This window comes from Phacochoerus africanus, chromosome 1, assembly GCF_016906955.1.
Source record: "Phacochoerus africanus isolate WHEZ1 chromosome 1, ROS_Pafr_v1, whole genome shotgun sequence".
NCBI classification, from domain to species: Eukaryota; Metazoa; Chordata; class Mammalia; order Artiodactyla; family Suidae; genus Phacochoerus; species Phacochoerus africanus.
The window spans coordinates 120,271,275-120,295,818 of record NC_062544.1 but is presented as its reverse complement, the minus strand read 5'-3'; the positions used below and the strand labels follow the sequence as shown (position 1 = coordinate 120,295,818).

The 24,544-nt window shown below is 44.8% G+C and overlaps 1 protein-coding gene across 5 annotated transcripts in view; it reads right to left on the bottom strand.

The window, feature by feature from the left end:
• The window catches only part of ABHD6 (abhydrolase domain containing 6, acylglycerol lipase), a 45,782-nt gene extending 22,812 nt beyond the window's left edge, over positions 1-22,970 (bottom strand). The window contains exons 1-2 of one of the 5 annotated variants that reach the window (XM_047777926.1): positions 22,846-22,970; positions 3,460-3,612 (exon numbers count right to left, since the gene is read on the bottom strand). In XM_047777926.1, coding sequence (XP_047633882.1) covers positions 3,460-3,578 — 119 coding nt within the window. In that variant the 5' untranslated portion in view covers positions 3,579-3,612; positions 22,846-22,970. Of the gene's footprint in view, positions 1-3,274; positions 3,297-3,459; positions 3,613-22,840 lie in introns of those variants that run through there. The other 4 variants (XM_047777936.1, XM_047777917.1, XM_047777946.1 and 1 more) reach the window with 4 other exon arrangements.
• Positions 22,971-24,544: the final 1,574 nt, after the last annotated feature.

Sequence of the window (24,544 nt, the reverse complement as noted above, 5' to 3'; positions counted from 1 at the left end):
CACTTTCTATTTGTTGCTATTATGGAAGCATTTAACTGATATTGCTTATTTATCTTGTATTTAGCAATCATGCCAAATTCACTTTTTTTTTTTTTTTGGCTGAGCCCACAGCAAGTGAAAGTTCCCAGACCAGGGATCGAACTGCGCACCAGCAGCGACCCAGGCTACCACAGTGACGCCAGATCCTTAACCCGCTGTGCCACAAAAGAACTCTTTGAATCAATGTTTTAATTCTAACAAATTATCTACAGATTCTTTTGGGCTTTCAGTGTACACACTCATGACACCTGAAACAATGTCAGTTTTATTTCTTCTTTTCCAATTCTTATTGCCTTCTTTGTCTTATAGGTATGAATTTCTTACCTTGATAGCACAAACAAGTTTCTTTCGGAAAACAAAATCTTTAAAAATTTCAGTCTCTTTCATTCTGTGAAAAATTTTGATGGTTTACACTGTGAAAACCAGAGCGGCCCCTGATGTGACCCAGCTCCAGCATGGCTCTCTGCAGACTCGCACCCAAGCCACCAGCGCTTCCTGCAGGAATGACCAGAGGCAACAGTGCTGTGGAAGGGGGCCCCATGCTCCAGGGGCACCTAGACCCAGAAGAGCTGCTCTGAAGACGGGTTGTGGTCTACTGGGGACACTGCTCCTGTGCCCTGAAGGTGCTCAGGAGACCCAGAGGGAAGTCCAGGTAAGGGCAGCCCTGAGGCCTCCCTCACACCCTTATGCTCTCACAACAGGGTAACCACCTCTACTGCCTGCTGTTCCTGTTCGTGTCACAATCCTAAACATTAAACTGAGGAAGCCACAGGTTTACAGGGTCAGCCCATGAATGGTCCTCACAGGCAGCTGAATAAATGAAGGCCTTTGGAGGAGTAGCTGTGGTTAAGGGGTTTAAGTGACTCACGGTAAAGCTGCTTAGGATATGACAATCACTGTGTGAGTGTCACTTGCGGTGAGGTGATTTGAAGGAAAGGACTATGTGTTTCAGTGGGGTGTGGGGGAAGTACTCCTGGAATCCCCGTGGCTCTGCAATGGCATTATGGGTTCTGCGACTATAATCACGACCCCCACGCCAAATGCTACCCAGCATAATCCGAAAGGATTTCTAGGATTTTCATCCTCCCCAGCCAACTGGGTTTCTTCCTGCCTGTGTGGCTGAGTCCACAGAATAAAGAGCATTGTGTTCATCCCCCAGCCACAGCTCTGAGCTGAGTGACAGGCATGGGCAGGCTTTAAGGTCACATGCATCTGTCTTGGCAAAGAGTAAAGGACTGAATGTTTTTTGTGGGGCCTTTCTGGGTTTTGAGGGTATCACTTGTTAATAAAAATGAATGATCTGTTTTGTAGTGTTATTCATAATAACCCCAAAGTAGAAACAACACCGATGTCCACTTGGCTACATAAAATGTGGTGTAACCATACAGTGGACCACTATTTGGCCATACACACTGCAGCACGACTGAGCCTTGAAAAGGGAAAGAAGCCAGACACAAAAAGCCACAAATCACATGATTTCATTTATATGAAATGTCTACAACAGGCAAATCCAAAGACACAGAAAGCAGATTACGCACTGCCAGGAGATGAAAGGAGGGGAAAGCTGAGAGAGACAGCACACAGTTATGTGTGTTCTTTTGGGGGAGACAGAAATGTTCTGAACTAGATGGTGGTAATTCACCACACTGTGGCTATGTTAAAACCAATTAGTTGTACACCTTAAAATGGTGCAATTTGAATTAACGTGAAAAAATTCTGATTCTATGAATTTTAACTTGAAAAAGTGAACTATTTGCTGTGAAGATATTTTTCTCTTGAAAGATCAAGATCAAAATTATTCTGACACTCTGACTCGAAAAGCCTTCTCAGTGATGGCCCAAGGAACTTGGGAATGGGGGAACTGTGTAGCACAGAGGCTGGTTTCCGCATGCAGTGGGTGGAATTAGCCTTTATATAATCACACCTCTGTATGTAGCCACAGCCATGGTTACGGGCCACATCACTGAACTGTGTTCTCTCCTTCAATTTGATTTGTTTAAGAAAAACGACATTTGCATATATAGGTACACGGTGCCTCTGCAGAGCGGAGAGAGGCACACCACTCTGGTCTCTCATGTCAAGGGCCACATGGGAGCCTTGGCCCTAAAGGAGTCCTGCTGCTGGAGCTTTGAGGGCAATGGCATTTGAGCAGGCAGAGTTTTAGCTTTGTTAATGCATAAGTAGGTCCAGGGAGACCCTCTGAAGGGGCCATCACTTCCTCCTAAGAGAGTGAAAAGATAAAAGCTCCAGTCTGTTCAATCAGCTTCTTTTCAAGGATCAGAGCCTGGCTGGCAGGCGGAAAATTCCACACGCTAATGAAACAAAAGGGAGCCTGAAGGGAGGGCAGATAAAGGGCACAGGCACAACCTCCCTGCCTTCTCTTTGGGCATAGAAGTTAGTCCCAACTTCCAGAAGTCTCAGCTAGGTCTCAGTGTCAGTCCCTGTGGCACAGAGAGGAACCAGGTCTACTGTGGTGTTTCCTCCATCATGGGGTGTGTGGGGGTGGGGAGCGGAGAGGGGTGATTTTATTTGGTAAATAGACAGTGGCATGCAAAGTCACTGAAGCATGTCATGAGAAAGCTTCTTTCTTTTCAACTGTTAACCTTCTGAAACCCATCACGAGAAGGGCTCTATTCGGGGTGCTGCATCTTTCACACATCTCACACTTTGTAACAAAGAGAAAGGAGACTGAGAGTCTTTGCAACGCAATGGTATCGAGGCTAGAAGCTAAGAATGTAGTTTAACGGTGCTGTGGTCATTTTTACTTTTTCATATAAATTTCCTATTTATGACAAGTATAAGCAAGCTTTCCATGTAAGGCAGTGATATTTACATCACTCTCAAGTTGATTTAAGGTTTTTAAAAAAAGTCACTTACTCCAAGGAAAATACAAAAGAAAAGTAGACGTGAGGTGCAGATAGAGCAAGAATCATAAGGGTGATACAGAACGACAGAAGTCTGGGAAACTTCTTTTTCTTTTTGTCACTTTATTAATGAACACATTTAGTACAAATTTAAAGCCATTCTGTCCTTCCCATGCTATCTCCATTGTCCTGTTCTTTCTAAGTCATTTTTTAGGGCCTACCACTGCACCTGTCAGGACATCACACTGGACCAGAATCTAATGACCAAGAAAAACCAAATGAATTCCCACATATACACACAGAACCAGTGACTCTGTGAGTGAGGGAGGCCTCCTGAACAAAGACACTATCAGAAATCTGGAAGAATTTACCTGGTGAGAAACTACCACCATTATTCTTCAGGAACACTCCCAATGTTCAGAAAAGGATGTCTTCCAACTTCTCTGTGTTTGAAATATTTCATGATAAATGTTAAATAGCCACAACCAAAAGGACAAACAGAGAAGACGATGAGATCCTGATACTCTTGAAAGCTTCAATTATATAATTAACTTACCAGTAATAGATTCTTATCAGCGCTGAAGGCCACAGGAGAAATGAGGCTACAAATGCCAGGATCGGGATGGCCAACGTCCCACCCGCGATCACAAACATGTTAACCACGTCAAGATCCATTCTGCTCTTGGGAGCTGGCTGACACCTGCAGGGACTGAAGTTAATGACAGTAATGAAACTCAGACTCAGGGGTGAAGTGAAAAGAGAACAGAGAAGTGAACAACACAGAAGGAGGGTAAAGAATGAGAGGAAACAAGTAGGAAGTGCTTCTAAAAAATCCAAACAGGTGGAGTTCCCGTTGTGGCTCAGTGGAAACAAATCTAACATCCATAGGATGCAGGTTCGATCCCTGGCCTTGCTCAGTGGGTTAAGGATCTGGTGCTGCCATGAGCTATGGTGTAGGTCACAGACATGGCTCGGATCTGACATTGCTGTGGCTGTGGTGTAGGCCAGTGGCTACAACTCCAATATGACCCCTGGCCTGGGAACTTCCATGTGCCTTGGGTGCAGCCTTAAAAAGACAAAAAAAAAAAAAAAAAAAAAAATCCAAACAGGGAGTTCCTGTTGTGACTCAATGGGTTAATAATCTGACAGTGTCTGTGAGGATGCAGGTTTGATCCCTGGCCTCACTCAGTGGGTTAAGGATCTGGCGGTACAACACGGCTTGGATCTGGTGTTGCTGTGGCCATGGCATAGGCCTGCAGCTATAGTTTCCATTCGACACCTAGCCAGAAAGCACCATATGCCACAGGTGTGGTCATACAAAGAAAAAAAAATCCAAATAGGCAGGACAAATAAATGCAATGAGGACTCCTTGAGATAATCTTACATTTTTTTTAAGCTATAAAGGAAATTTGGGGGACAACTGGGGAAATTTGAGTAAGGACTGGATATTAGATAACATTAATGTATCAGAGAGTGTGGTAATGAAATTGTGGTAATGCTTTTGTAAGAGAAAGTCCTTGTTCCTAAGAGGTATCTGCTGAAGTATTAACAGATAAACTACAGTAATATCTGCTATTCACTTTTATTTTTATTTTTGTCTTTTCTAGGGCTGCATCTGCAGCATATGGAGGTTCCCAGCTTAGAGGTCTAATCGGAGCTGTAGCCACTGGCCTATGCCAGAGCCACAGCAATGCCAGATCCAAGCTGCATCCGTGACCCACAGCTCACAGCAACGCCAGATCCTTTACCCACTGAGCCTGGCCAGGGATCAAACCTGCAATCCCACGGTTCCTAGTCGGATTCGTTAACCACTGAGCCATGACAGGAACTCCTGCTACTCACTTTTGAAAGTTGAGGAGAGAAAAAGTGTGTGTGTATGTGTAGAGGAGGGAGAAATAGATAGTAAATGGTAAATCCAATGGCAAACTTCAACTTTCAAAGGTTTGCAATTTTTAAAGATTAAAAGTTAAAAGTTAGGGAGGACAGAAGACCTGAAAGAAAGAAATGAAAAAAATACACATGTACACATGAATGCTTATCTAGTGACAGCATATCACTAGAAGATGTATAAGATACCAGAAACAGAGTTGCATCTGAGATAGGGAATCGGGTGAGTGTCAGGGATAGAGAGACACTTGCTTTTCATGGTCTATCTTTTAAAATCTTTGCTTATTTATTATGTACATATATAGAGTACACAAAAAAGAAGGAGCATACAATAAAATGTTAGGAGGGAACACACAAAAACAGCAGAGTTTTCAGTGTACTTTCTCCACCTCCCCCTTAATGGCTGCACCCATGGCATATTGACGTTCCCAGGCTAGGGGCTGAATCAGAGCTGCTGCTATTGGCCTACACCACAGCTACAGCAATGTGGGATCTGAGCTGCATCTTCAACCTACACCACAGTTCATGGCAACATTGGATCTTTAACCCACTCAGTGAAGCCAGGGATTGAACCTGCACCCTCATGGATACTAGTAAGGTTCTTAACCCACTGAGCCACAAGGGAAACTCTTCAGTGTACTTTCTGCTCTCTTCCTGAAGACCTGGCAGACACATGTGAAGGCTAGAATGTGAGCTCCAGGAGGGCAGGGACTATATCCCCAGCACCCAAACTAGGGTCTGACCTATTTTTAGGCGCTCCAGAAATCACCACTGGATTAGAGTTCTCTACCCAGTCCTATCTCATGAACTTACAACATGTGCTTTGTTTTGTTTTTTTTCATAGAACAAAAAATAATTCTAATTCAAATCATCATCCTCCACAATAGAGAAAACAATTCCTGAGAGGACCTGTGAGTCAGGTATGGCCCTTTGCCACCCAAGGATTCTCAGTCACTTGTGTTCCCTTGTGCATTTCACCAACATAATAAAGAACCTTCTTCAAGAAAAAGCAAACATCTAGCAAATCATGGTCTTCCTTCTATTTCCTGTGAAATGGAGAACTCTGTCCTATACACCTCCATCAACTGATATGCATTTCAATTTTACGATTTCATGATGGCACAGTACGATCTCACAACCACTGAGTACAAGGCTCAGCAAACTTTTCCTGTGAAGGGCAGATGATAAATACTTCAGGACTGTGGGCCCATAGGGTCTATGTTGCAACACCCTTGTAGTGAGACAGCAGTCATAACAACATGTAATGAATGGGCATGACTATATGCTAATAAAATTTTATTGTAAAAAAAACAAAAAACAAAAAACAAAACAGGCTTCTGGTTGTAATTTGCCAACTCATGACAGAACACACCAACTCCATCAAACAGGCAAGGTGAGTGTTTCATCCTCTATTCATAGGCTGAGGAAAGTAAGGCACAGAGAGGTTAAATAACTTACCCAAGGTCACTCAGCTGGTAGAGTCATGCTTATAAAGCAGGTTTCTGACGTGGATCCACTCCCTCTGCACCTAGCTCCACTTTGTCTCATTTTTTTCAAATAGCCTTTTCCCAGTCTTTGTAACCTCCTTGCTGTTAAATTCCCACACTCATCACTCCTAATTTCTCCATGAAGATGTGATGTTTCCATTTAGATGTTTTGTCTCTTGGGAGAGATTTGGTAAAACAGGTCTCTCAGTCTAGAGGCGGAGGCAGATACATCTGTAGCTGGTTATATGGTTTCATACACACTTTTCCTGGGATCAGTCCTGAGTCTGCAGTAATGAAAGCTGCCACTATTTTTTACGGGCAGAAACACTATTTTTTTTTCTTTCCATTTTTTGGCTGCCTTGCAGCATATGGAGCTCCCAGGACAAGGATCAAATCCAAGCCACAGTTGTGGCCTATGCCAGAGCTGTGGCAATGCCGGATCCTTAACCCACTGTACCAGCCCAGGGATCAAACCTGCCTCCCAGTGTTTCAGAGATGCTGCTGATCCAGCTGCACCAGAGCAGGAACTCTTTGTCTCTGTTTCTTTCTTTCTTTCTTTTTTTATTCCCTGCTTTTTAGGGCTGTACCTGAGATAAATGGAGGTTCCCAGGCTAGGGGTCTAATTGGAGATACAGCTGCTGGCCTACACCACAGCCACAGCAACTCAGGATCTGAGCCGTGTCTATGACCTACACCACAGCTCACAGCAACACCGGATCCTTAACCCACTGAGTGAGGCCAGGGATTGAATCTGCAACCTCATGATTCCTAGTCGGATTCGTTTCTGCTGTGCCATGACAGGAACTCCCTGCCCCTGTTTCTGATTCAACTGTGCTCTCAGTTTCTCAGTCACTGTGAATATTTTATCTAGCACACTTTCTTACTAGCCTCTTTCTCCTTCTAGAACCAGAACTCATTAAGGGTAGGAAAATTCACACATGTCCTTTTTCAGTGCCTAGAACAGCCCAGGACACAAATAAGGTACAAATGAATTAATGAAAATCAAAGTTACAAAATGGGCTCTATCCTGTTTATTTTAGGGACAACCATTCCTAATGATACAACTTTTTCCTTTTTCAGTAATTACAAAACTCCCCAGAGGAGTCACTATTTAATGCTGCACACAATTTCCGATGCTAAAAAGGCCCCACTGTCCATGGATAAGCAAATTAATCGCAGAGTGAAGGGAATTTCACAAATCTGTTTGAATATTGTGGGTCGCAAAAGAGTTTATGAAGATGGGAACTGTCAGATTCAAGAGGACTTTTCCTCATAACATAAAGTCCTTAAAAACTGCTGAGGGTCACCTCGAATTCTGATTCCTGAACTGCAGCAAGTTAATTACATGATGTTCCTTTAAGACTAGGAATTAGAACATTTTATGCCCAAAGCCATATGTGTCACAGATGCTGATATTAGAGACGGCAGCCCCAAAATGAAGTCATGATCATCAAAAACTAAGGCTTTGGCAACACCTGCTACAGACATCACAGTCAGGTTGGCGGAAGGTTTCATCTGGCTCTGTCCTCCATTTAATAGCAGAATAAAGTCTTCAATAAGGAGCTTTTCTGCAGCATCATCAATTTAGCAAGGCTTGTTCTTGTTACAGAGACTCCTGCATAATTTGATAGATGAGGTCAAATACTGACAGGCCCTGAGTAAGACACTAATGCTTTCTGAGTTTTCTATAAAGAGCTGGCAAGTATTCCTACCTCTTCAACATCCTTCATTTTACAAAGGACTTGTCCCAGGCTTCCTTTAAAAAGGAACCTTGCTGGGGTTTGTTAATAGGATGTTCTATGTGCCCAAGAGGGAAGCTGGACACCACAGAAAAACTGAAGCCTTGTAAACCCAGAATCACCGATGACTGAAAATCAACTAAGAGGTAGAGCATGGAGTTTCCCACAGCCTATACAACAGGGTCCATAAACTGATGTTTGCAAAATGACTTTAGGTAGTGAGAGAGCACCCAAGGCTACACTCCATCAGGTAACAATGACATATATTCTGAGAAAGGCATCTCTTTTCAGTTCTTTGCCCACCCTGCTTGGGTCAAAGAGAAACTCTCAGTATGATTAATAAATAGTTTTCTAACCCTTGAGCCTCCTACAGGCAATAGTATCCAGCTATTTGATAACACTGTTTCTTTGTGTTGATTTTTATGGATATTTTCACTTTATGACAGTGATGCAATTAAGTTAAAAGAAGGACATGGTTTAAAGAAAAATCCTGGGAGTTCCTATTGCGGCTCAGTGGGTTAAGAACCCAACATAGTCTCTATGAGGATGCAGGTTTGATCCTTGGCCTTGCTCAGTGGGTTAAGGATCCTGCATTGCTGCGAGCTTCAGTGTAGGTCACAGATGCGGCTCAGATCTGGTGTTGCCATGGCTGAGGCATAGGTCAGCAGCTGCAGCTGATTCAGCCCCTAACCTGGGAATTTACATATGCTGCAGGTGTGGCCATAAAAAGAAGAAAAAAAAAAGAAGAAAAAAGCTAACTAAATGATACATGGATCTGGTGAACATCATGGTGGTGACAGATGAATGGCTGCCACTGCGCCATTGATGGGCACCAGGCTGGGGGTGGTGCTCTGGCTGGCTCTCTCCTACCAGGCTCTTCCACACACTAGCTGTGAGACCTTGGTTTCTCATCTATTAATGAGAGCATTCACCAAAACATCTCTTCTGTCTTTTCCTACTGTGGTGTCTGAAATTATGTCAGACAATTAAACAGTAGGATCTGACTTGCTCCCATGAGAATCTTTTTTTTTTTTTTTTTTTTCTTTATAGAGCCGCACCTGTGGCATATGGAAGTTCCCTGGCTAGGGGTTGAACTCGGAGCTCTAGCTGCCGGCCTACATATACCACAGTCACAGCAACACAGGATTTGAGCTGTGTCTGTGACCTACACCACAGCTCATGGCAATGCCGTGTCCTTAACCCACTGAGCGAGGCCAGAGATGAAACCCGCATCCTCATGGATACAGGTCAGTATCCATGTGGCTCGTTACCACTGAGCCACGATGGGAACTTCCTCCCACAAGAATTCTGTTCCATGTTACATTTTCCCCAGAACCTAAAACAGTATCTGGGAAATATCTGGTGTTTAATAACAGCTGAATAGATTGAAAAAGAAAAATGCACTCATGTTACATATCTGTTGTGTCAAGTGAAACACCCTAGCATTAAAGACAGTGACTTCAGTTGGCTTAGCAGCAGAGTGTGACTCAAGGGGACCTCAGGAAGGACAACTGGCCTTTATGGCACCAGGGAGAGTAACACACACTGCCATGCCAGGCTTACCACGTGGCCGTCCCCTGTTACTATTCAAGCTGTGCCTTTATCTCTGAGCACAGGGACAAAGATTAATAGGATAGAGGATATATCAGTGGGTCCAGATAAACCCTGGACTCATGTTCATAAATTTAGTCTGGGATTAGAGGTCAGGCACAATGTGTCACAATGTCTTTTAATGTTCTCACTGATTTTGAAAACCCATGAACCTGAGTTCTGATACCTTAATCTTAAGGTATAAAGCAAAATTTTAAGAATAAATAGACTGTAAAACACTTTCATAGCATCTTGCCTTCCCCTAGACATCTACTCACTTTCCATCAAATTTGACAAACTAAAGTCCTGATCTCTTCAAAATAATGATCATAACAACAATAGCAGCAACAATAATGACTATGGCCACTATCACCACAGCCACAGACAGATAATCAACAGATAATCTATTAGCTGCTGATGCCAGGCCCTGGGTAGGCTGTTCATACACATCCACTTATTTTATCCCTCGCAATATTGTGAAGAGGAAGCATTTCTCCCATTTTAAAGATGGAGAAACCGAGGCTTAAAGAAGTTAACAAATGCCCCCAAGGTCACTGGGCTTGTGCGTGGCACGAGCTGCACTTCAAACAAAACCTTTTAGGTGTTCTCGGTTTGTGGCACCTTTGCCTTCTTTCAGCACTTGCTAAGCAGATATTTGTTGTGTATCAGTTACACAAAAGGCACAGAGTTCAGTGTCACCATCAACATCCGTTGCACTTCTCTAGAACTATTCTAAGAGCAAGTAACATATGAACTTAACAAATTAAAAAAAAAACTAACCAGTACTGCCTTTAATTCTTTTCTTTAATTCTGCATTATGAAACTTTTTTCCACAGTGTTTCCCAATAAGAAAACACTAAGTTCTTGAAATCTGAGTAAAATATCCAAGCTGTTAAATATTGCCACATCTACTCAACACTGATTTCAAAACTAGGTTCTTATAAAGATAAACCAATTCCTCAAAACTATCACGAGTGATCCACAGGTAAAAAAGACATGAAGACACTAAGATTCTCTTGTGTGGAAGCCCCAGGATTGATGAGAGAATAATTTGAAAAATGAGCAGTTCTAACTCCTTGTCATAGTTATCTTCTCCATCATGGAGGAAAACGACAGTGAAAGTTCCAAGGAAGCAGTTAAGCTTGCCCAGTCATCACTGAAAGTATGGCTGACCCTAGATCACTGCCATAAGGTGCTTCTGGCCTTGTCTCCCCCTCACCCCAGCTGAGCTCATTTCTCCTCTGTACTTTTTGCAACTCTGACAGCCCTGCTATTGAAATAAGTCATGAAGGTGAGAGTTCCTGACCTGGTTCCTGAAATGCTCCGCTCCCTCTCTTGCCTGGATATTCCCATGATGCTCTCATCATTGTCTTCCTTGGAGAGCTTACCGTATCTGTATCCTTCACCATTTCCTCCTATCAGAAACTCAAAAATCAAGATACCTGGGTAGGATGTCCTTCCAGGCTTTTCCAAAAGCCTGCTTAACTACCCTCATGACCCAAAAGTCCTACAATGTCTCAGGTACATCGCTCCCCTTCTCTTGACTTTTTGATTTCTGCCAATGGTATCCCCACCAGCCTGGCCTCCCAGACTCCTACGCATCCTTCACTCTTCCTCCTTACTTGCTACTCCTGTCTCGCAATGGTGGGGAGGTGCCAGCAACAGAGCCAACTTGTCTGAATCCAGACAAACCGCACAGCTCACACGTGGCTATTTAAATTAATTAAATAAAATTCAAAGCTCAGTCCTTCAGTTACATCCATCACATCACAAATGCTTGAGTGTCACGTATGAAAAGGAGCTGCCATGTTGGATAGCACAATTTTAGGAGGTTTATATCCCCGAAAGTCTCTTGCAACCAATTCCTTTGGTTTAACATTTACTAGGAATGTCAAGGGGGGAAAGAAACATTACTACCAGACCAGGTGTGAAACTTTGTATGAGTCAGACTGCAGCTCCCTCCCACCACACTGAGTCCAGGTCCTCACCTCCTCCTGCTCCCACTGTCTCTTCAGTCCTCCCACCACCAGCTGCCAGAAGCATCTTTTCAATTCACAGCAGGGACTGGGGGTTCTGGTCTAGTGTGAACTCTGACCACTTCATAGGATCCCAACTCAGCTTCCTGGTCCCACACCTCCACCCGCACCCCAAATGTCCAACTCCCATTCCCACACACGCCCCGCACAGCCTCACGCTTTGCCTTTCTCACTCTGACCCCCTGGTTGGCTCACTCTCTAACCTGCCTGCCTGACAAACCCCTCTCCACCTTCAGGGATGACTTAAGGGCCACGCTCCCCAGGAAGGCATCCTGGTCCCCAGAGGCCAGGTCTTCTCCCTTCATCTCAGAGCTCTGCTCTGGGCACAGACTCCAAGAACCATTTCATAGTGGGCTTTTGGACACATATCTTGAGCTTTATTTAAAAAATCTTCAGTTGCCCAATCCCCTCCCACTAGACCTGCTGAACCAGAGAAAAGCCCCATCTCCCAACTGGCTGACCTGTGGAAGGTTGCCAGGAGCTTACACGGTAGCCCCAGTTTCATCAGGGGCTGTCTTTGGGAGTGGGGGAGGTGTAATCTATGGTGTTAAAAATCAATACTCACTCTTCAAAGACCTAACCCTAACCCTAACCCTATACTCACTCTTCAAACCCTAACCCTAACCCTAACCCCTAACCCCTAACCCTAACACTAACAGCCTTCTTTCCCAACTGCTACTGGCTCTGGCAGAAGCTGAAAATGAGACTCTGGAATCACAGGAAAGAAAATGACAGAGTATTAAATCATATTAGGGAATATGAATGAAGTGCTAAGAGCCGGCAAAAATGCTGACTTGCTGGAGGCAGAGAGCTCTCCTGGGCACAGGCAAAGTGCAAATACACTATGGCTTGTAGTTGCCTCTGATTCAGGTGACCTCGCCCATTTAAGCAACAGGCACAAAGGGCAGGGCACATGGGATAAAGATAGGAGGGTGTGGGGGAGGGCAAAGTAGGAATGTGTGAGGACAAAGCATGGAAGTGACCTGGGGATTTAGAGGCCACATGCATGAGAAAGGCAATAAGGAAAACAGATACACGGGTAAGAGGGGGTTCTGGAGGCTTCAAACTTAACTAAGACCTTCAAATAAAGATTGAAACTCTCCTTCTCCATCTGGAGTTAGGGTTACCTGAAAGTTGTACTCAGAAAGGAATCAGAGGAAGGTGAAAAATGAATATAATATTTCTACTAGAGTGGCTAGCAAGAAGGGACCACAAAGCTCAAAACCAGGGCTGGATAGGGAGTTCCCTTTGTGGCTCAGTGGTAATGAACCTGACTAATATCCATGAGAATGTGGGTTCGATTCCTGGCCTCACTCAGTGGGTTAAGGACCCGGCTTTGCCGTGAGCTATGGTGTAGGTCGCAGATGAGGCTCAGATCTTGTATTGTTGTGTCTGTGGCGTAGGCTGGCAGCTGCTGCTCCCATTTGACATCTAGCTTGGGAACTTCCATATGCTGCGGGTGCGGCCCTAAAAAGACAAAAACAAAAATAAACAAAAAACCCCACAAAAAACAGGGCTGAACAGAGCAGAGATGTTGACAAAGGCACTGAGGCTGAAGAATAAAGAGACAGATAGACAGGTAATGGAGGGTAAATCTGCAAAACCTCTGAATTATTTCAGAGGGTCAATGAATTAAACATAAAAACACAATGAAAGTTTGAGAAGAAAACAGAATTCTTTGAAAACATCTTCACAGGGAAAGTCTTTCTAAATAAGATATAAAACCTAGGGGCTATAACAAAAAGATTCATAAGATGACTGCAAAAAAATGTTGTTCAATGTCTCCATGGCAAAAGATACCATTGACAAGATGAAATTTTGTCAGTATATATCAGAGGCAACAGACTAACAAGGGCTCCTACAAATCAATAAAAACAACAAGGAGTTCCTGCTGTGGCACAGTGGGCTAAGGAGCCAACAAAATTCAATAGAAAAATCGGCAGGATTTTTTCCCGTCGTGGCGCAGTGGTTAAGGAATCTGACTAGGAACCATCACGTTGCAGGTTTGATCCCTGGCCTTGCTCAGTGGGTTAAGGATCTGGCATTGCCGTGAGCTGTGGTGTAGGTCACAGAGGTGGCTTGGATCTGGTGTGGCTGTGGCATATAGGCTGGTGGCTATAGCTCCAATTCGACCCCTAGCCTGGGAACCTCCATATGCTGTGGAGTAGCCCAAGAAATGGTAAAAAGACAAAAAAAAAAAAAAAAAAAAAAGAAAAAAAAGAAAAGAAAGAAAAATCAGCAAACGATCTGAGTAGATTTTAATAGAAAGGAAATACAGATGACTCCAACATATAAAAGGATGCTCAATCTCATTTACAAGAGAAATGAACACTAAACATACAAGGTGATGGTGATCTCCATCATACTGGCAAAGAACAAAAAGTGTAATAACAGACCATGTTGCTGAGGCTGTGGGGAAATAGATGTCCTCGTGCAATGTACAAATTCACATTCCCATCAATAAACTCTTACAGATGGTATTTTGACAAAATATGCAGCAATGTAAAATACTTAGCCTTGACCTAATCATCTAATTTCTAGGAATTTATGTATGTTTATATCAGAACACGTGTGAAAATATGTTATCATATTCTTTATCACGGAAAAAGTTGGAACTCACATGCCCATGTATATATAGGGGATATGTTAAGTGATGCTATAGCTTTATAAAGAAGTATAATGTATAGCCATGAAATACAAATGAAATTAAATAAGCCAACAAGGCAGTTCCACTTGTTTCTATGAGTAAGGACTTTCAAGGGACACTGTGAACTCAAAAAAGCAAGGAACAGAAGAGAAGGGATAGAATAACATGTCTTGCATTGAGAGAAAGAGAAATATGCACGTTGGTGTTTAGATATATGTAAAATGTTTCTGGATGGATACATAAGAAACTGGTAATCATGGCTGAGGCTGGGAAGGGAAATTGAGACGCTAGGGGCAGAGACGAGAGAGACTTTTCACTGATAATTCTCCTGTACCTTTTGAATTGCTACCTGTGTGTACAGAGTTTCCCTATTTAATTAAGAAATACAATTCCTCAAATACAATGGTCCACCCTACACTGTCCAATACAGAAGCTACTAGCCACATATGGCTATTTAAATTTAAATGGATCTGAAGTTTCTGCTGGGGTGCAATGGGATAGGTGGGGTCTCTGCAGCACCAGGACACAGGTTCTGTCCTTGGTCTGGCACAGCGGGAGTGTAGGTCGCAACTGCGGCTCAGATCTGATCCCTGGCCCGGGAACTCCGTATGCCCTGGAGTGGCCAAAAGGAGAAAAAAAAAGAAGAAAAAAGAAAGAAAAAAAATTAAATGGATCAAAACTAAATAAAAATTAAAATTCAGTTCCTCAGCTGTACTAGCCCCATGCTCAACAGAAGTTCTATCTCCTTTATGTTGCTGGGAAAGGTACAGATAAGAGGATTCACGTGGCCCTGTTTCATACCAAGTCACTAGCAGCTGATTCCCTATGGGGGCTTTTGGTGGCAAACAGCCCAACCTCCTTCCTGCCTCTGCCACCTGGGGTAGCACTGCGGGCAAGGAAACTCAGCCTAGCCAGGCTGTTCTGTGGAGAGAGAATCACAGAACCAGAAAATCCTGCTACCCAGTCCCCTGGAGAAGAGACACAACCAGAGGTGAGAGAGGCAGGCAGATCAATCAGGGACTCAGCTGGAAGGCAGCGGGCTTATGTACCCCCATGGCATATCTTCTAAAAAGCAAGGCAATGAAACACTAGCCCACCACCTTCAAGCATCCCCCTCTGGGGTCAAGATATAGGCTGTGGTGATAGTCTGAAATAATCACCTGCTCGAAATCACGCTTAAAGCAAGAAAACCCTACAGAAATACAGGCCAGTCTCCTGCTGGATAAAAGAAGAGCCAAAAGCCACTTGACCCTTAACTTCCAAGGACCCCAAAGTCTTCAGACTCTCAGCTACCCAGAACAAGCTTTTATTCAAATGCTTCTTGATGAATTAGTGCAAATGCATGCACTGTCATCAGCTGAGGTCACCTCCCTAAGGTAAAGTGCTAGAATCACATGTGACTATTTTCCACTTGGCTGAAAGGAATTAAAATAACCCTCTACATGGGTGTGCAATAGCAAAGGCCTGAAATAGAACCTCAGTGCCCCAAACACCCTCCCTTTGCTCAAAACTGTGCACCTAAGTAAAAGGAAGAACAAGGAGATTAAAGAGTCTTTGTCACTTCTAAAGGAGGGGAGGTTAGTCTACAGTATTTTCTAACTGCAGGGATAAAGCTGGTGTTAGAAAGGAGCCCTGTTATAAATAGCTGGCAGGTTCTATCAGGACAAGACTGCTGGCTCCCAGCACGAGGTCTAGCATTCAGAGCGCTTCGTGAGTTTGTCCCTACCTTCCCTAGCCAGAATCTCTTCCCCAAAGGGCTCTGTAACCCAAGAAAATCAACATCAGAAAAAGGTGAAGCCATGCTCAAAATTTCTCGGGAGTAAAACACAATTATGCTTAGAACTTTACCCAAATAAGTAAACAAAAAATCAAAATCTGTCTATTCTAAAATGAAGAGTAAATATGGAACAAAAATTAAGTTATAACAGCCATCCTGTGCTAATTCTTACAATCTCATACCGATTGCCTTATAGTATGGCAAGACCTTCAGTGCTACCAAACAGGGAACATTTTTGCAAAAATATTTTTCTTAATGATTTCCCAAGAGCCCCTCAATCCTTTGATTTTCAAGCCTCTCTCCTTCTCTCTTCATCAAGTAACAGGTCTCTCATTGCCAGGCCCCCATCTATTACTGCCTTGACAGGTCAGTCAAGCAGCCCTCCAACAACCCTTGCTGTGATGTCAGTCTTTCACAAGACTTACATTTTCACTTTCCACGCTTTTTCTTGTATTTGTGAAATGTCCTTACAACCTGGGAGAGAGAGATGACCAAGATATGGATGCTCCTGTAGCCTATCTAGACACCAGGGTCAATTAACCTTCCCTCAGTCTCCCAGCCATTACTAACCTCGGCTTCCTGCCCCACGCCCTTAGGCATTTTGTAGAAATACCTCTCCCTTGGCATTTGTGATCTGTGTCTTCTATTTCAGTAGTCATGAGAACACCAGCTGTACCTCCACTAGGCTGCAAGCTCCTTGAAGACAAAATTTACCACCTCTCTGCATCTGCCATAGCTCTTTAGTCTACACTGTGCCTCACCCTTGGTAGGGACTTAGTATGAAAAATAAACGAGAAGCAGAAAAATCATGAATCAAAAGGGCTGTCCCACCAGGGCCAATGTGGGCCATTCCTTCGCTGCTCATCAAGGACACCAACAAAACAAACATTTCCCATCAGAGCAGTGTAGCTTTAGAGGCTCTAGTCCATATAGGAAGCTGAGACCCAGAGAGGTTAAGCAAGCTGCCCAATTGCACAAACCCCTTCCTTTCCTCTGCCCCAACCCACTGGTGGCTCACAGTGGTCCTCAGCATGACATGAAGGCTATGTAGGATTTGGTACCTGCCCATCCCTCATGTGTCATCCTGTTCTATCACTCCCCACCCCCCTTCTTTCCCTGAATGATCTACAGTCCCAATTGTCACGCTCCTTCACACCCCCACAACTTTGGCACACACCCCCTCTCCCTGGCATGCTTTTTCTTCCTCCTGCCTGGTTAGCTTCGGCTCATCCTTCATCCTGTTGTAAATGCTCCTCTGAGGGACCAGCTGTGCAGTTCCATAACCTAGGTTCAAATCTCTGCTGTCACCGACTAGCTGTGTGACCTTGGCAGTCACTGAGCCTTTTAGAGCTTTGTTTGAGTGGGGACAAAATGAAGTGATGCATGGAAATTGCTCAAAGCAGGGACTGGCAGACACTGGGTGCCCACTTACATAACTGGGAAGAGCTGGCCTGCTCTCCTGGGCAGAACCAGGCAGCCCTGGATCACCTCCATCTCCCTCAATGCCATCGTGCCTAGGTCTGTTCAGATGATTGAGTCTGTGGGCAGGTCCCCGTTGCTATCTTTATATCCCCAGAAGCTAGCCCCTAGCTCAGTTCCCAAACTTCATCACATCTAAGTCCTGAATCCTATGCTGGGTATATCACAAGGAAAACAGCCGTTACCAATAGCCAAAAAGCCATAGCTTCTAGAAAACAACCTAAAAGCAAGGTTGCTGTTATTCTGAGTAATTACTAACAAGAAGAGGATCTCAACCTGCGGCAGTGTGAGAACTTCTGCTCACATCTTCCACGGGCAGTGCTGTTTCCTGAATCAGCAATTTCCTTGGTACAGCCCCAAACGCATCCAACCACAGGCAACAAAACCCTTCATGGCTTTTGGAATCGAAAAACCTGAAATATGATCAAGGATGTTTCTGAAGTTCCAGTTAAGGAGAATATATTGATCTTTTTTGAAGAGGCAACTACATCCAAGGTCAGGGAGGCCTTTGGTTTGCAAGAATTATGTCTAGATTAGGGTTTCTCAAACATAGCACAAGTGACATTTGGGGCCGGATTGATTTTTTGCTGTATGGGGGCTGTCCTATGCACTGCAGCGTAATGAGCCTCTACCCACAGGATAGAGGCTCCCAAGTTGTGACAAGCAAAAATGTCTCTAGATGCTTCCAAATGCCCCCCTAGGAGGAAAGCTGCCCTCGGTGGAGGAAGCGAGCCCATTCCACTCCAACCCTCGATTTATTACCACAGTACATCAGTGAGGAACATTTTCAGTCACTCATCAAATCTCCCTTGACATACTATCATCCAGGGCTCAGGATTTTTTTTTTTTTTTTTTTTTTTTAAGGGCAGGATCTAGAAGGCAGACCAGTGTGCACAATAACAGCCCCCAGGGAGCTTTTAAAAAATACAGATTCCTGGGCCCACCCTCAGAAATCTAAATTCAGATGGCCTGGGGCAGAGGCCAGGCACGGTATTTTTTTAAAAATTCTATAGATGGTTCTAACATGCAACCAGGAGATGCACTTCCCAGAGACAACTGATTCCTCCCTCTCCCCCATCCTTTGAATCAGGCAGTGTTAAAAGCCAGTGAGCCAAACAGCCAAAATGAGGCTAAGGGGATTTATTAACATTCTCATTCTTGATAATAGAACATCCTCTGCGCACTCCACATCTTGGCCTGCAGATGACTTACCAGAAAGAAGGGAATTTAACCCCATAATCAAGTGGCTTTCCCAAGGCCTTATAGATCAAACAGTGCTATCCCACAGAACTTTCTGTGCAGGGAGAAATGTTCTCTATTTGCTCTGCTTATTTCAGTAGCTGCTGGCCACGTGGCCCATGAGCACCTGAAATGTGGCTAGTTGTGACTGAAGAAGAGAATTTTGAATTTTATTTAATTTTAAATCATTTGAATTTAAATAGCCACATGTGGCTAGAGGTCACTGTAATGGACAATATAATAAGTATTTACGTCCCTCAGGGTCACAGAAATAAAGTCCTATAGGCTGCTAAATCTCATAGAACTGTGAAATGTACAAAACTTTATGTCTTAAAATACCTAAACTCAAGAGTCCCTGAATTATCAAACAGGATCCTAACTTACCCCAATAAAAAAATCAATTTAGAAGAAATTCTAAAATAATTTTTTTTCAACATGTAGAACTAGTTTCTTACCATATTCCAATCATTTAGCTTTGAGGGGGACATTTCTGGCCCTTCTGAACATTCATCACTGTAATAATTGATCTAGTCATCAAAACAACCAGAAGTTCGTAAAGAATATGACATAGGGAAGTTGATTTCCACTCTGAGCAGCTCACTAGTCTACTATGATAAAACACTCATTTGCTCTCCTTTCCTCCGAATCTAATCTTTGAATTGAACCTCTTACCCCCAAGATAGGCCCGAACACACACTGCAAACCAAGATCACCTCTAAGAGCAAGATTTTTTTCTATCATTAAGTTTCATAATCACTTAACTGCACAAACCACATTCACACATTCATTGTCAAAGAACTTAAAGCTAAAAACAGAGAGGAAATTTTATCTCTTATTGTAAAGGCAATGGGTGGTTTAGAGTTGAAGAAAGTCACAGATCTTTCAAAATAAAGCTAAAAACAGAGAGGAAATTTTATCTCTTATTGTAAAGGCAATGGGTGGTTTAGAGTTGAAGAAAGTCACAGATCTTTCAAAATAAAGCTTACCTCTTCTGAGTCCCAAGTCCTTTGACCCACCTCTAAGCAGTCAGAATAAGCCATATAGTAATGAGTTAATAATTCTCTAGTAATTCAAAGTGGTGCTCACTCTTCATAATAGCTGGTGCCTACTGAGTGCTTACCACATGCTGGGTCCTGTGCTTTATTTTTTCCTAAATCTTACCACTGCCTTCTGAAGCAGGTGCTATTACCCAAAGGTGAGGCTCAGAGAGGTTAGGTAACTGGGCTCATGGCCACACAGCTACCAAATGGTAAAAGTGGGATTTGGACCCAAGTCACTCTGAATTTCTGGTGGGACTCCTTTGGGTTATGTACAAAAACAAATGTGTTATTATAACATTCGGTACCACACTGAGCCATTCTCCCTTTGATCACGTGCAGCTCACTGAAGGGAGTTTGGGGATAAGGGGTTCAGAAACCCTGAACTTGTCCTTACTTTGGAAAGCATCCTATCCCCCATGGACTTCTCTCTCTGTCCTGGGGCTTCACCAGGCAGGTGGGAAGAGGAGTCTTGGGTGACACTCCGGATTCTGCCAGCACAACTGCACCCAAGAGGACAAGGCAGATGTGTGCTACAGAACTTTCTAAACACCATCATGGGAGCAGAAGGTAGTAGGATCCTAGCTACGGGATCTCAAAGGAGAAAAAAACAGATTTCATTTGGAGGTGGGGAGAAGTCAGGGGAGTGTTCTTGGAGGGAACAGAAGCCCTAGACCCTGAGGGGTAGGTAATCTTTTGTCAAACTAAAAACAAATGGAGGAGTTCCCCGCCGTAGTGGCTCAATGGAAACAAATCTGACTAGTATTCTTGAGGTTTGATCCCTGACCTCGCTCAGTGGGTTAAGGATCCAGTGCTGCTGTGATCGAGCTATGGTGTAGGTCACAGACGTGGTTCAGATCTGGCGTTGCTGTGGCTGTGATACAGGCTAGCAGCCGTAGCTCTGATTCGACCTCTAGCCTAGGAACATCCATATGCCAAGGGTTGGGCCCAAAAAAGAAAAAAAAAAAAAATGGAGATCAGCTTTGAAAATACCCTGAGACCAGTTTAGTCATACAAACAAAGCTTAATTTAACTTATTTTGCAAAACTAACTTGACCTGGGTCATTTCCTGCTTAGGTCCCTAAAAATCATAAGCAAAAGTTGACCTGTTCACAAGGTTGGTATGAGGTAACTGGTGACCAATTTCCTGTTATTTAAGAAAATTCTAATATTGTAACCAATCACTGTAAAGACTAAACCATTGCTACTTTCTCATTATACAAGCTGGAGCCCCATTCCATTGTTTTGGTTTGAGCGTTCCTGGTTTTGTCTTTTTGGTGTATGCACAATAAATCTTTGGTAATTACTACTTTTGCAATTCATCAGTTTTACTTCTGTTATTTCTGAACTTTTGGCACATTATAGATCCCATGAAGGGCATCCTCTGAGGAGGGGATGGCCTAAGCAAAGGCAGCCATGGGAAGAACATGTGATACCAGCTTGGGTTCCGACCACAGGAAGCAGAAAAAGAAGGGGGAGGTCAGGATGCAGAGCCACATGGGGCTGAGGCTAAAGGGCTAGGGCACCATCAGAGAACCTAGAAAAATACCCAATTAACCATCCCAGGACCTGTTTTGCACCTCAGCCCTGGCACTTTCAGGCTGTGTGGCAAGCCCATTCTACTCTCTGGGCATCAGTAACCTTGAAGAGGGCACCGAGGATCTCATGCTGGTTTGAAAACCTAATTTTAGAAAAATAAGTTGATGCTAGGGACATGTTATTCTTTTCCCTAATTTCCAACTTCCTATATCACAAAAATATTGTTGATAAGAATTTACTGATGGCAATTGGGTAAAAGTAAGTCTAATGGTTCAAAAATGGGGGCTCTAGGTCAGACTCTCTGTGTGACCTGGGAGGGAACCACCTCTGGACTGTTCACATTCCTCCCCTAAGAAATGGGCACAGCAGTTGCACCTACCTCATGGGACTGCTAGGAGGAGCAAGGCAGGTCATTTTTGAAGGTGCTTAGGGAAGGGCCTAGCACTCAGTATTTGCTTATTCTATATCAGCTATTATTAATAAAAAACTAATTTTAACTTCCAGCCAGGGGGAGTCAGCCCTTAGGGATTTCAGAGCAAGTGAGAGGAGAGACAAATGCTGACCTCTGGTCTCAGCTGGGACATTTTCTTAATCAGCCAGTCCCAGTGGCACAAAAAGGGTTCATACACTGGCCTGGATGCACAGCCTTTTGACTCATTGGCCTCCTCTTCTTCCTTTCCTCCTTCACTCGGTCAACTTGGCCGCTGGTCTGGGGGCTCAGGGTGCAAATCCTGCACATGCTCTGCTCTGCAGCCAGCATTACACAACCCATGTTTCCAAGATTACCAGGAAGACAGTGAAGGCTAGGCAGGGGATGCTCCGGTTGCCAGGTGGCACCGAGCTGCTAGGATGTTTGGACTCTAGAGTTTGTGGCAGTGGTGGGGGAGGGCAGAGGGTGTAAGGGAATTGGGTCAGGCTGGAGAAAGAGAGGCAGAAAGGTTGCTGAGCTTAGCCATTGACTAGGAGAGGTCTTGAGGGGTGCAGATGTTTGGGGTGAGACGGGAACAGGTGACTGAGGCTGGGAGGGCGAGCTGTAGCCCTTCCCCAGGAAGTGGGAGAAATGGGGTTCCGGAGCCTCTAAACCACCCAGTCACTGGGAGGAGGGACATACGGGTTGATGACGGCACAAGCAGTGGGGAGGACGGGTAGAAAGAGGATGCAGGTCCCCTACCCGTCCTCACGTTGTCCGAGGGCTTAGGGAGGCAGGGGGCCCGCCCGGAAAGCAGGGTGACCGGGGAATTTGGGAATGTTAAACCTATCCAGGTAACGGAAGGGAGCTCGCACAGACTGATGCCAGGGTAGGGTAGAGAACTGAAAGGGAGGTACAGGTCCCCGACCCTTCTTCACCCCGTGCGCCGCTTGAAGTGAGGCCAGGCAGCCCAGACTCGAGAAGGGGAGGGTAGGTCACAAGGTCACTGGGGGAGCCTCCACATCCCCCCTCCTAGAGAGGCACCCCCCACCTTGCCCCACTGGCGCTCACCTCACCTGACCTCGGCCGCCTGGGACCCGCGGTTCGATCCAGACGCCAGTCCTCCAGCCCGGCCCGGATCCCAGCAGCAGCGGCCCCACCTGCCCGCCCCTCAGCTCCTGGGCGGGCCCTGCTGGGAGCCTTAAAGGCGCAGCGCACGGTCCAGGTCCTCCGACAGAAAAGCCGGCTCCGCCTGCGCCCGGCTCCCGCGCTGCTCCCCGGCTGCTGCGTTCTGTCTTGGGGGCTCAGGGGTGAAAACCCACAGCTCCTCGGCGCCCCAAGCTTAGAGTGTTGAGTCCGGAGGGTAAAATTAATGTCCCTCATAACCCGATCCCAGGAACCTGTCTTTAAGCATACAAGAGCCACGGAGAACTAGCACCTACTGTATTCTTGGAGTGGCGCCAGGTGGAGGGGGCAGAGCACGGTCACCCTGGCCGCTCCCGAAAGCTCTAATCCCCGAAGGGATTAGAACCCAAAGGGCCACACACAGTTCCATCGTGCGACGCCAGAATTTGTCGGGGCATTGTTTCATTTACTGAGCACCTACTGTGTGCCTGGCACTACTGAGCAGGGCACCGGCCAGTGACTTGGACCAGATCTCTGCCACCGAAGGGCTCGGAGGTACAGACAAGCAAAGCAATCCTACCTTACATGGGTTGTCTCACTTGGTCCTACGAGGTGAGCACTGTTCTTGGCTTCCAATCTCAAAATGCTTCTGAGGCAAGGGACTTGCCCTATAAAGGACAGAACTGGGAATTCCAGTCCAGGATTATTTAGCTCCAAAACTCCTAGGGGCAAAAAACAGCCTTTTAGCCACCAATGGTTAAGTCCCCATTATGGCCATTTCTTCCTTTTAAGGGAAAATCTCACAGCGTGGGGGCTGGGGGGAAGGAGCATCAAAGTCATTACCCATTAAATTCAAATGCTGTTTTCTGTCTAGTTTATCTGCCACAAAGCCTAGGTTTTTGAACATCTGGCCTCAGTTTACAACTCCAGCCCATTTCCTACTATTCCAAGAGTGCTGAACCCTGCCCCCTGGGCCTCTGCCAAGAAATCATGCCCTTTCCTAATTGACTTGGCCACTCTTCCCTCTTTTCCATACCTCAATTTTTAAAATTAAAAAAAAAATTTTTTTTGTCTTTTTGGGGCTGCACCTGCGGCATATGGAAGTTCCCAGGCTTAGGGTTGGCCATTTAAATCTATGACAAAGGCAGCCTTGGGCCTACCAAGCCCTCCAGGCTGGCAAAGCCTGGCTGAGTTGGGCAGGTCTTGGGTTTTAAGAATGGGACATGGATGAGAAGCCCCAGATATGTGGCAAAGGGAAATCTCCAAGGCCACTTGTGATCACCCCATAAAATCTACCTCTGTTGAGGCTGCCAGAATCCATCCAGAGTTTGGGATTGTTTCCCAGGCTGGGCTGGAGCATCTTCCTTTAAGATGCTGGTCACCTCATCACTCAGACTTCAAGAGCTGCATTTGACTTGCTTCATGGAAGTGCCCTCAGAGCTATGGGGTACAATTTACTTATTAAAGGCCATGTTACCTTCTCTGGCTTTATCTAATATCACTGCCAAACCCTTTCCAAACCAGAAGTCCTCCAACACTCCAAGAGCAGGCCCAGAGAGGCAGCAAGGACTAAGACTGACCTTTAATCCCCACTTGCACATATTAGCAATCAGAGGCTCAGGAAGAATTCATCAAACTGATGTTGATGGG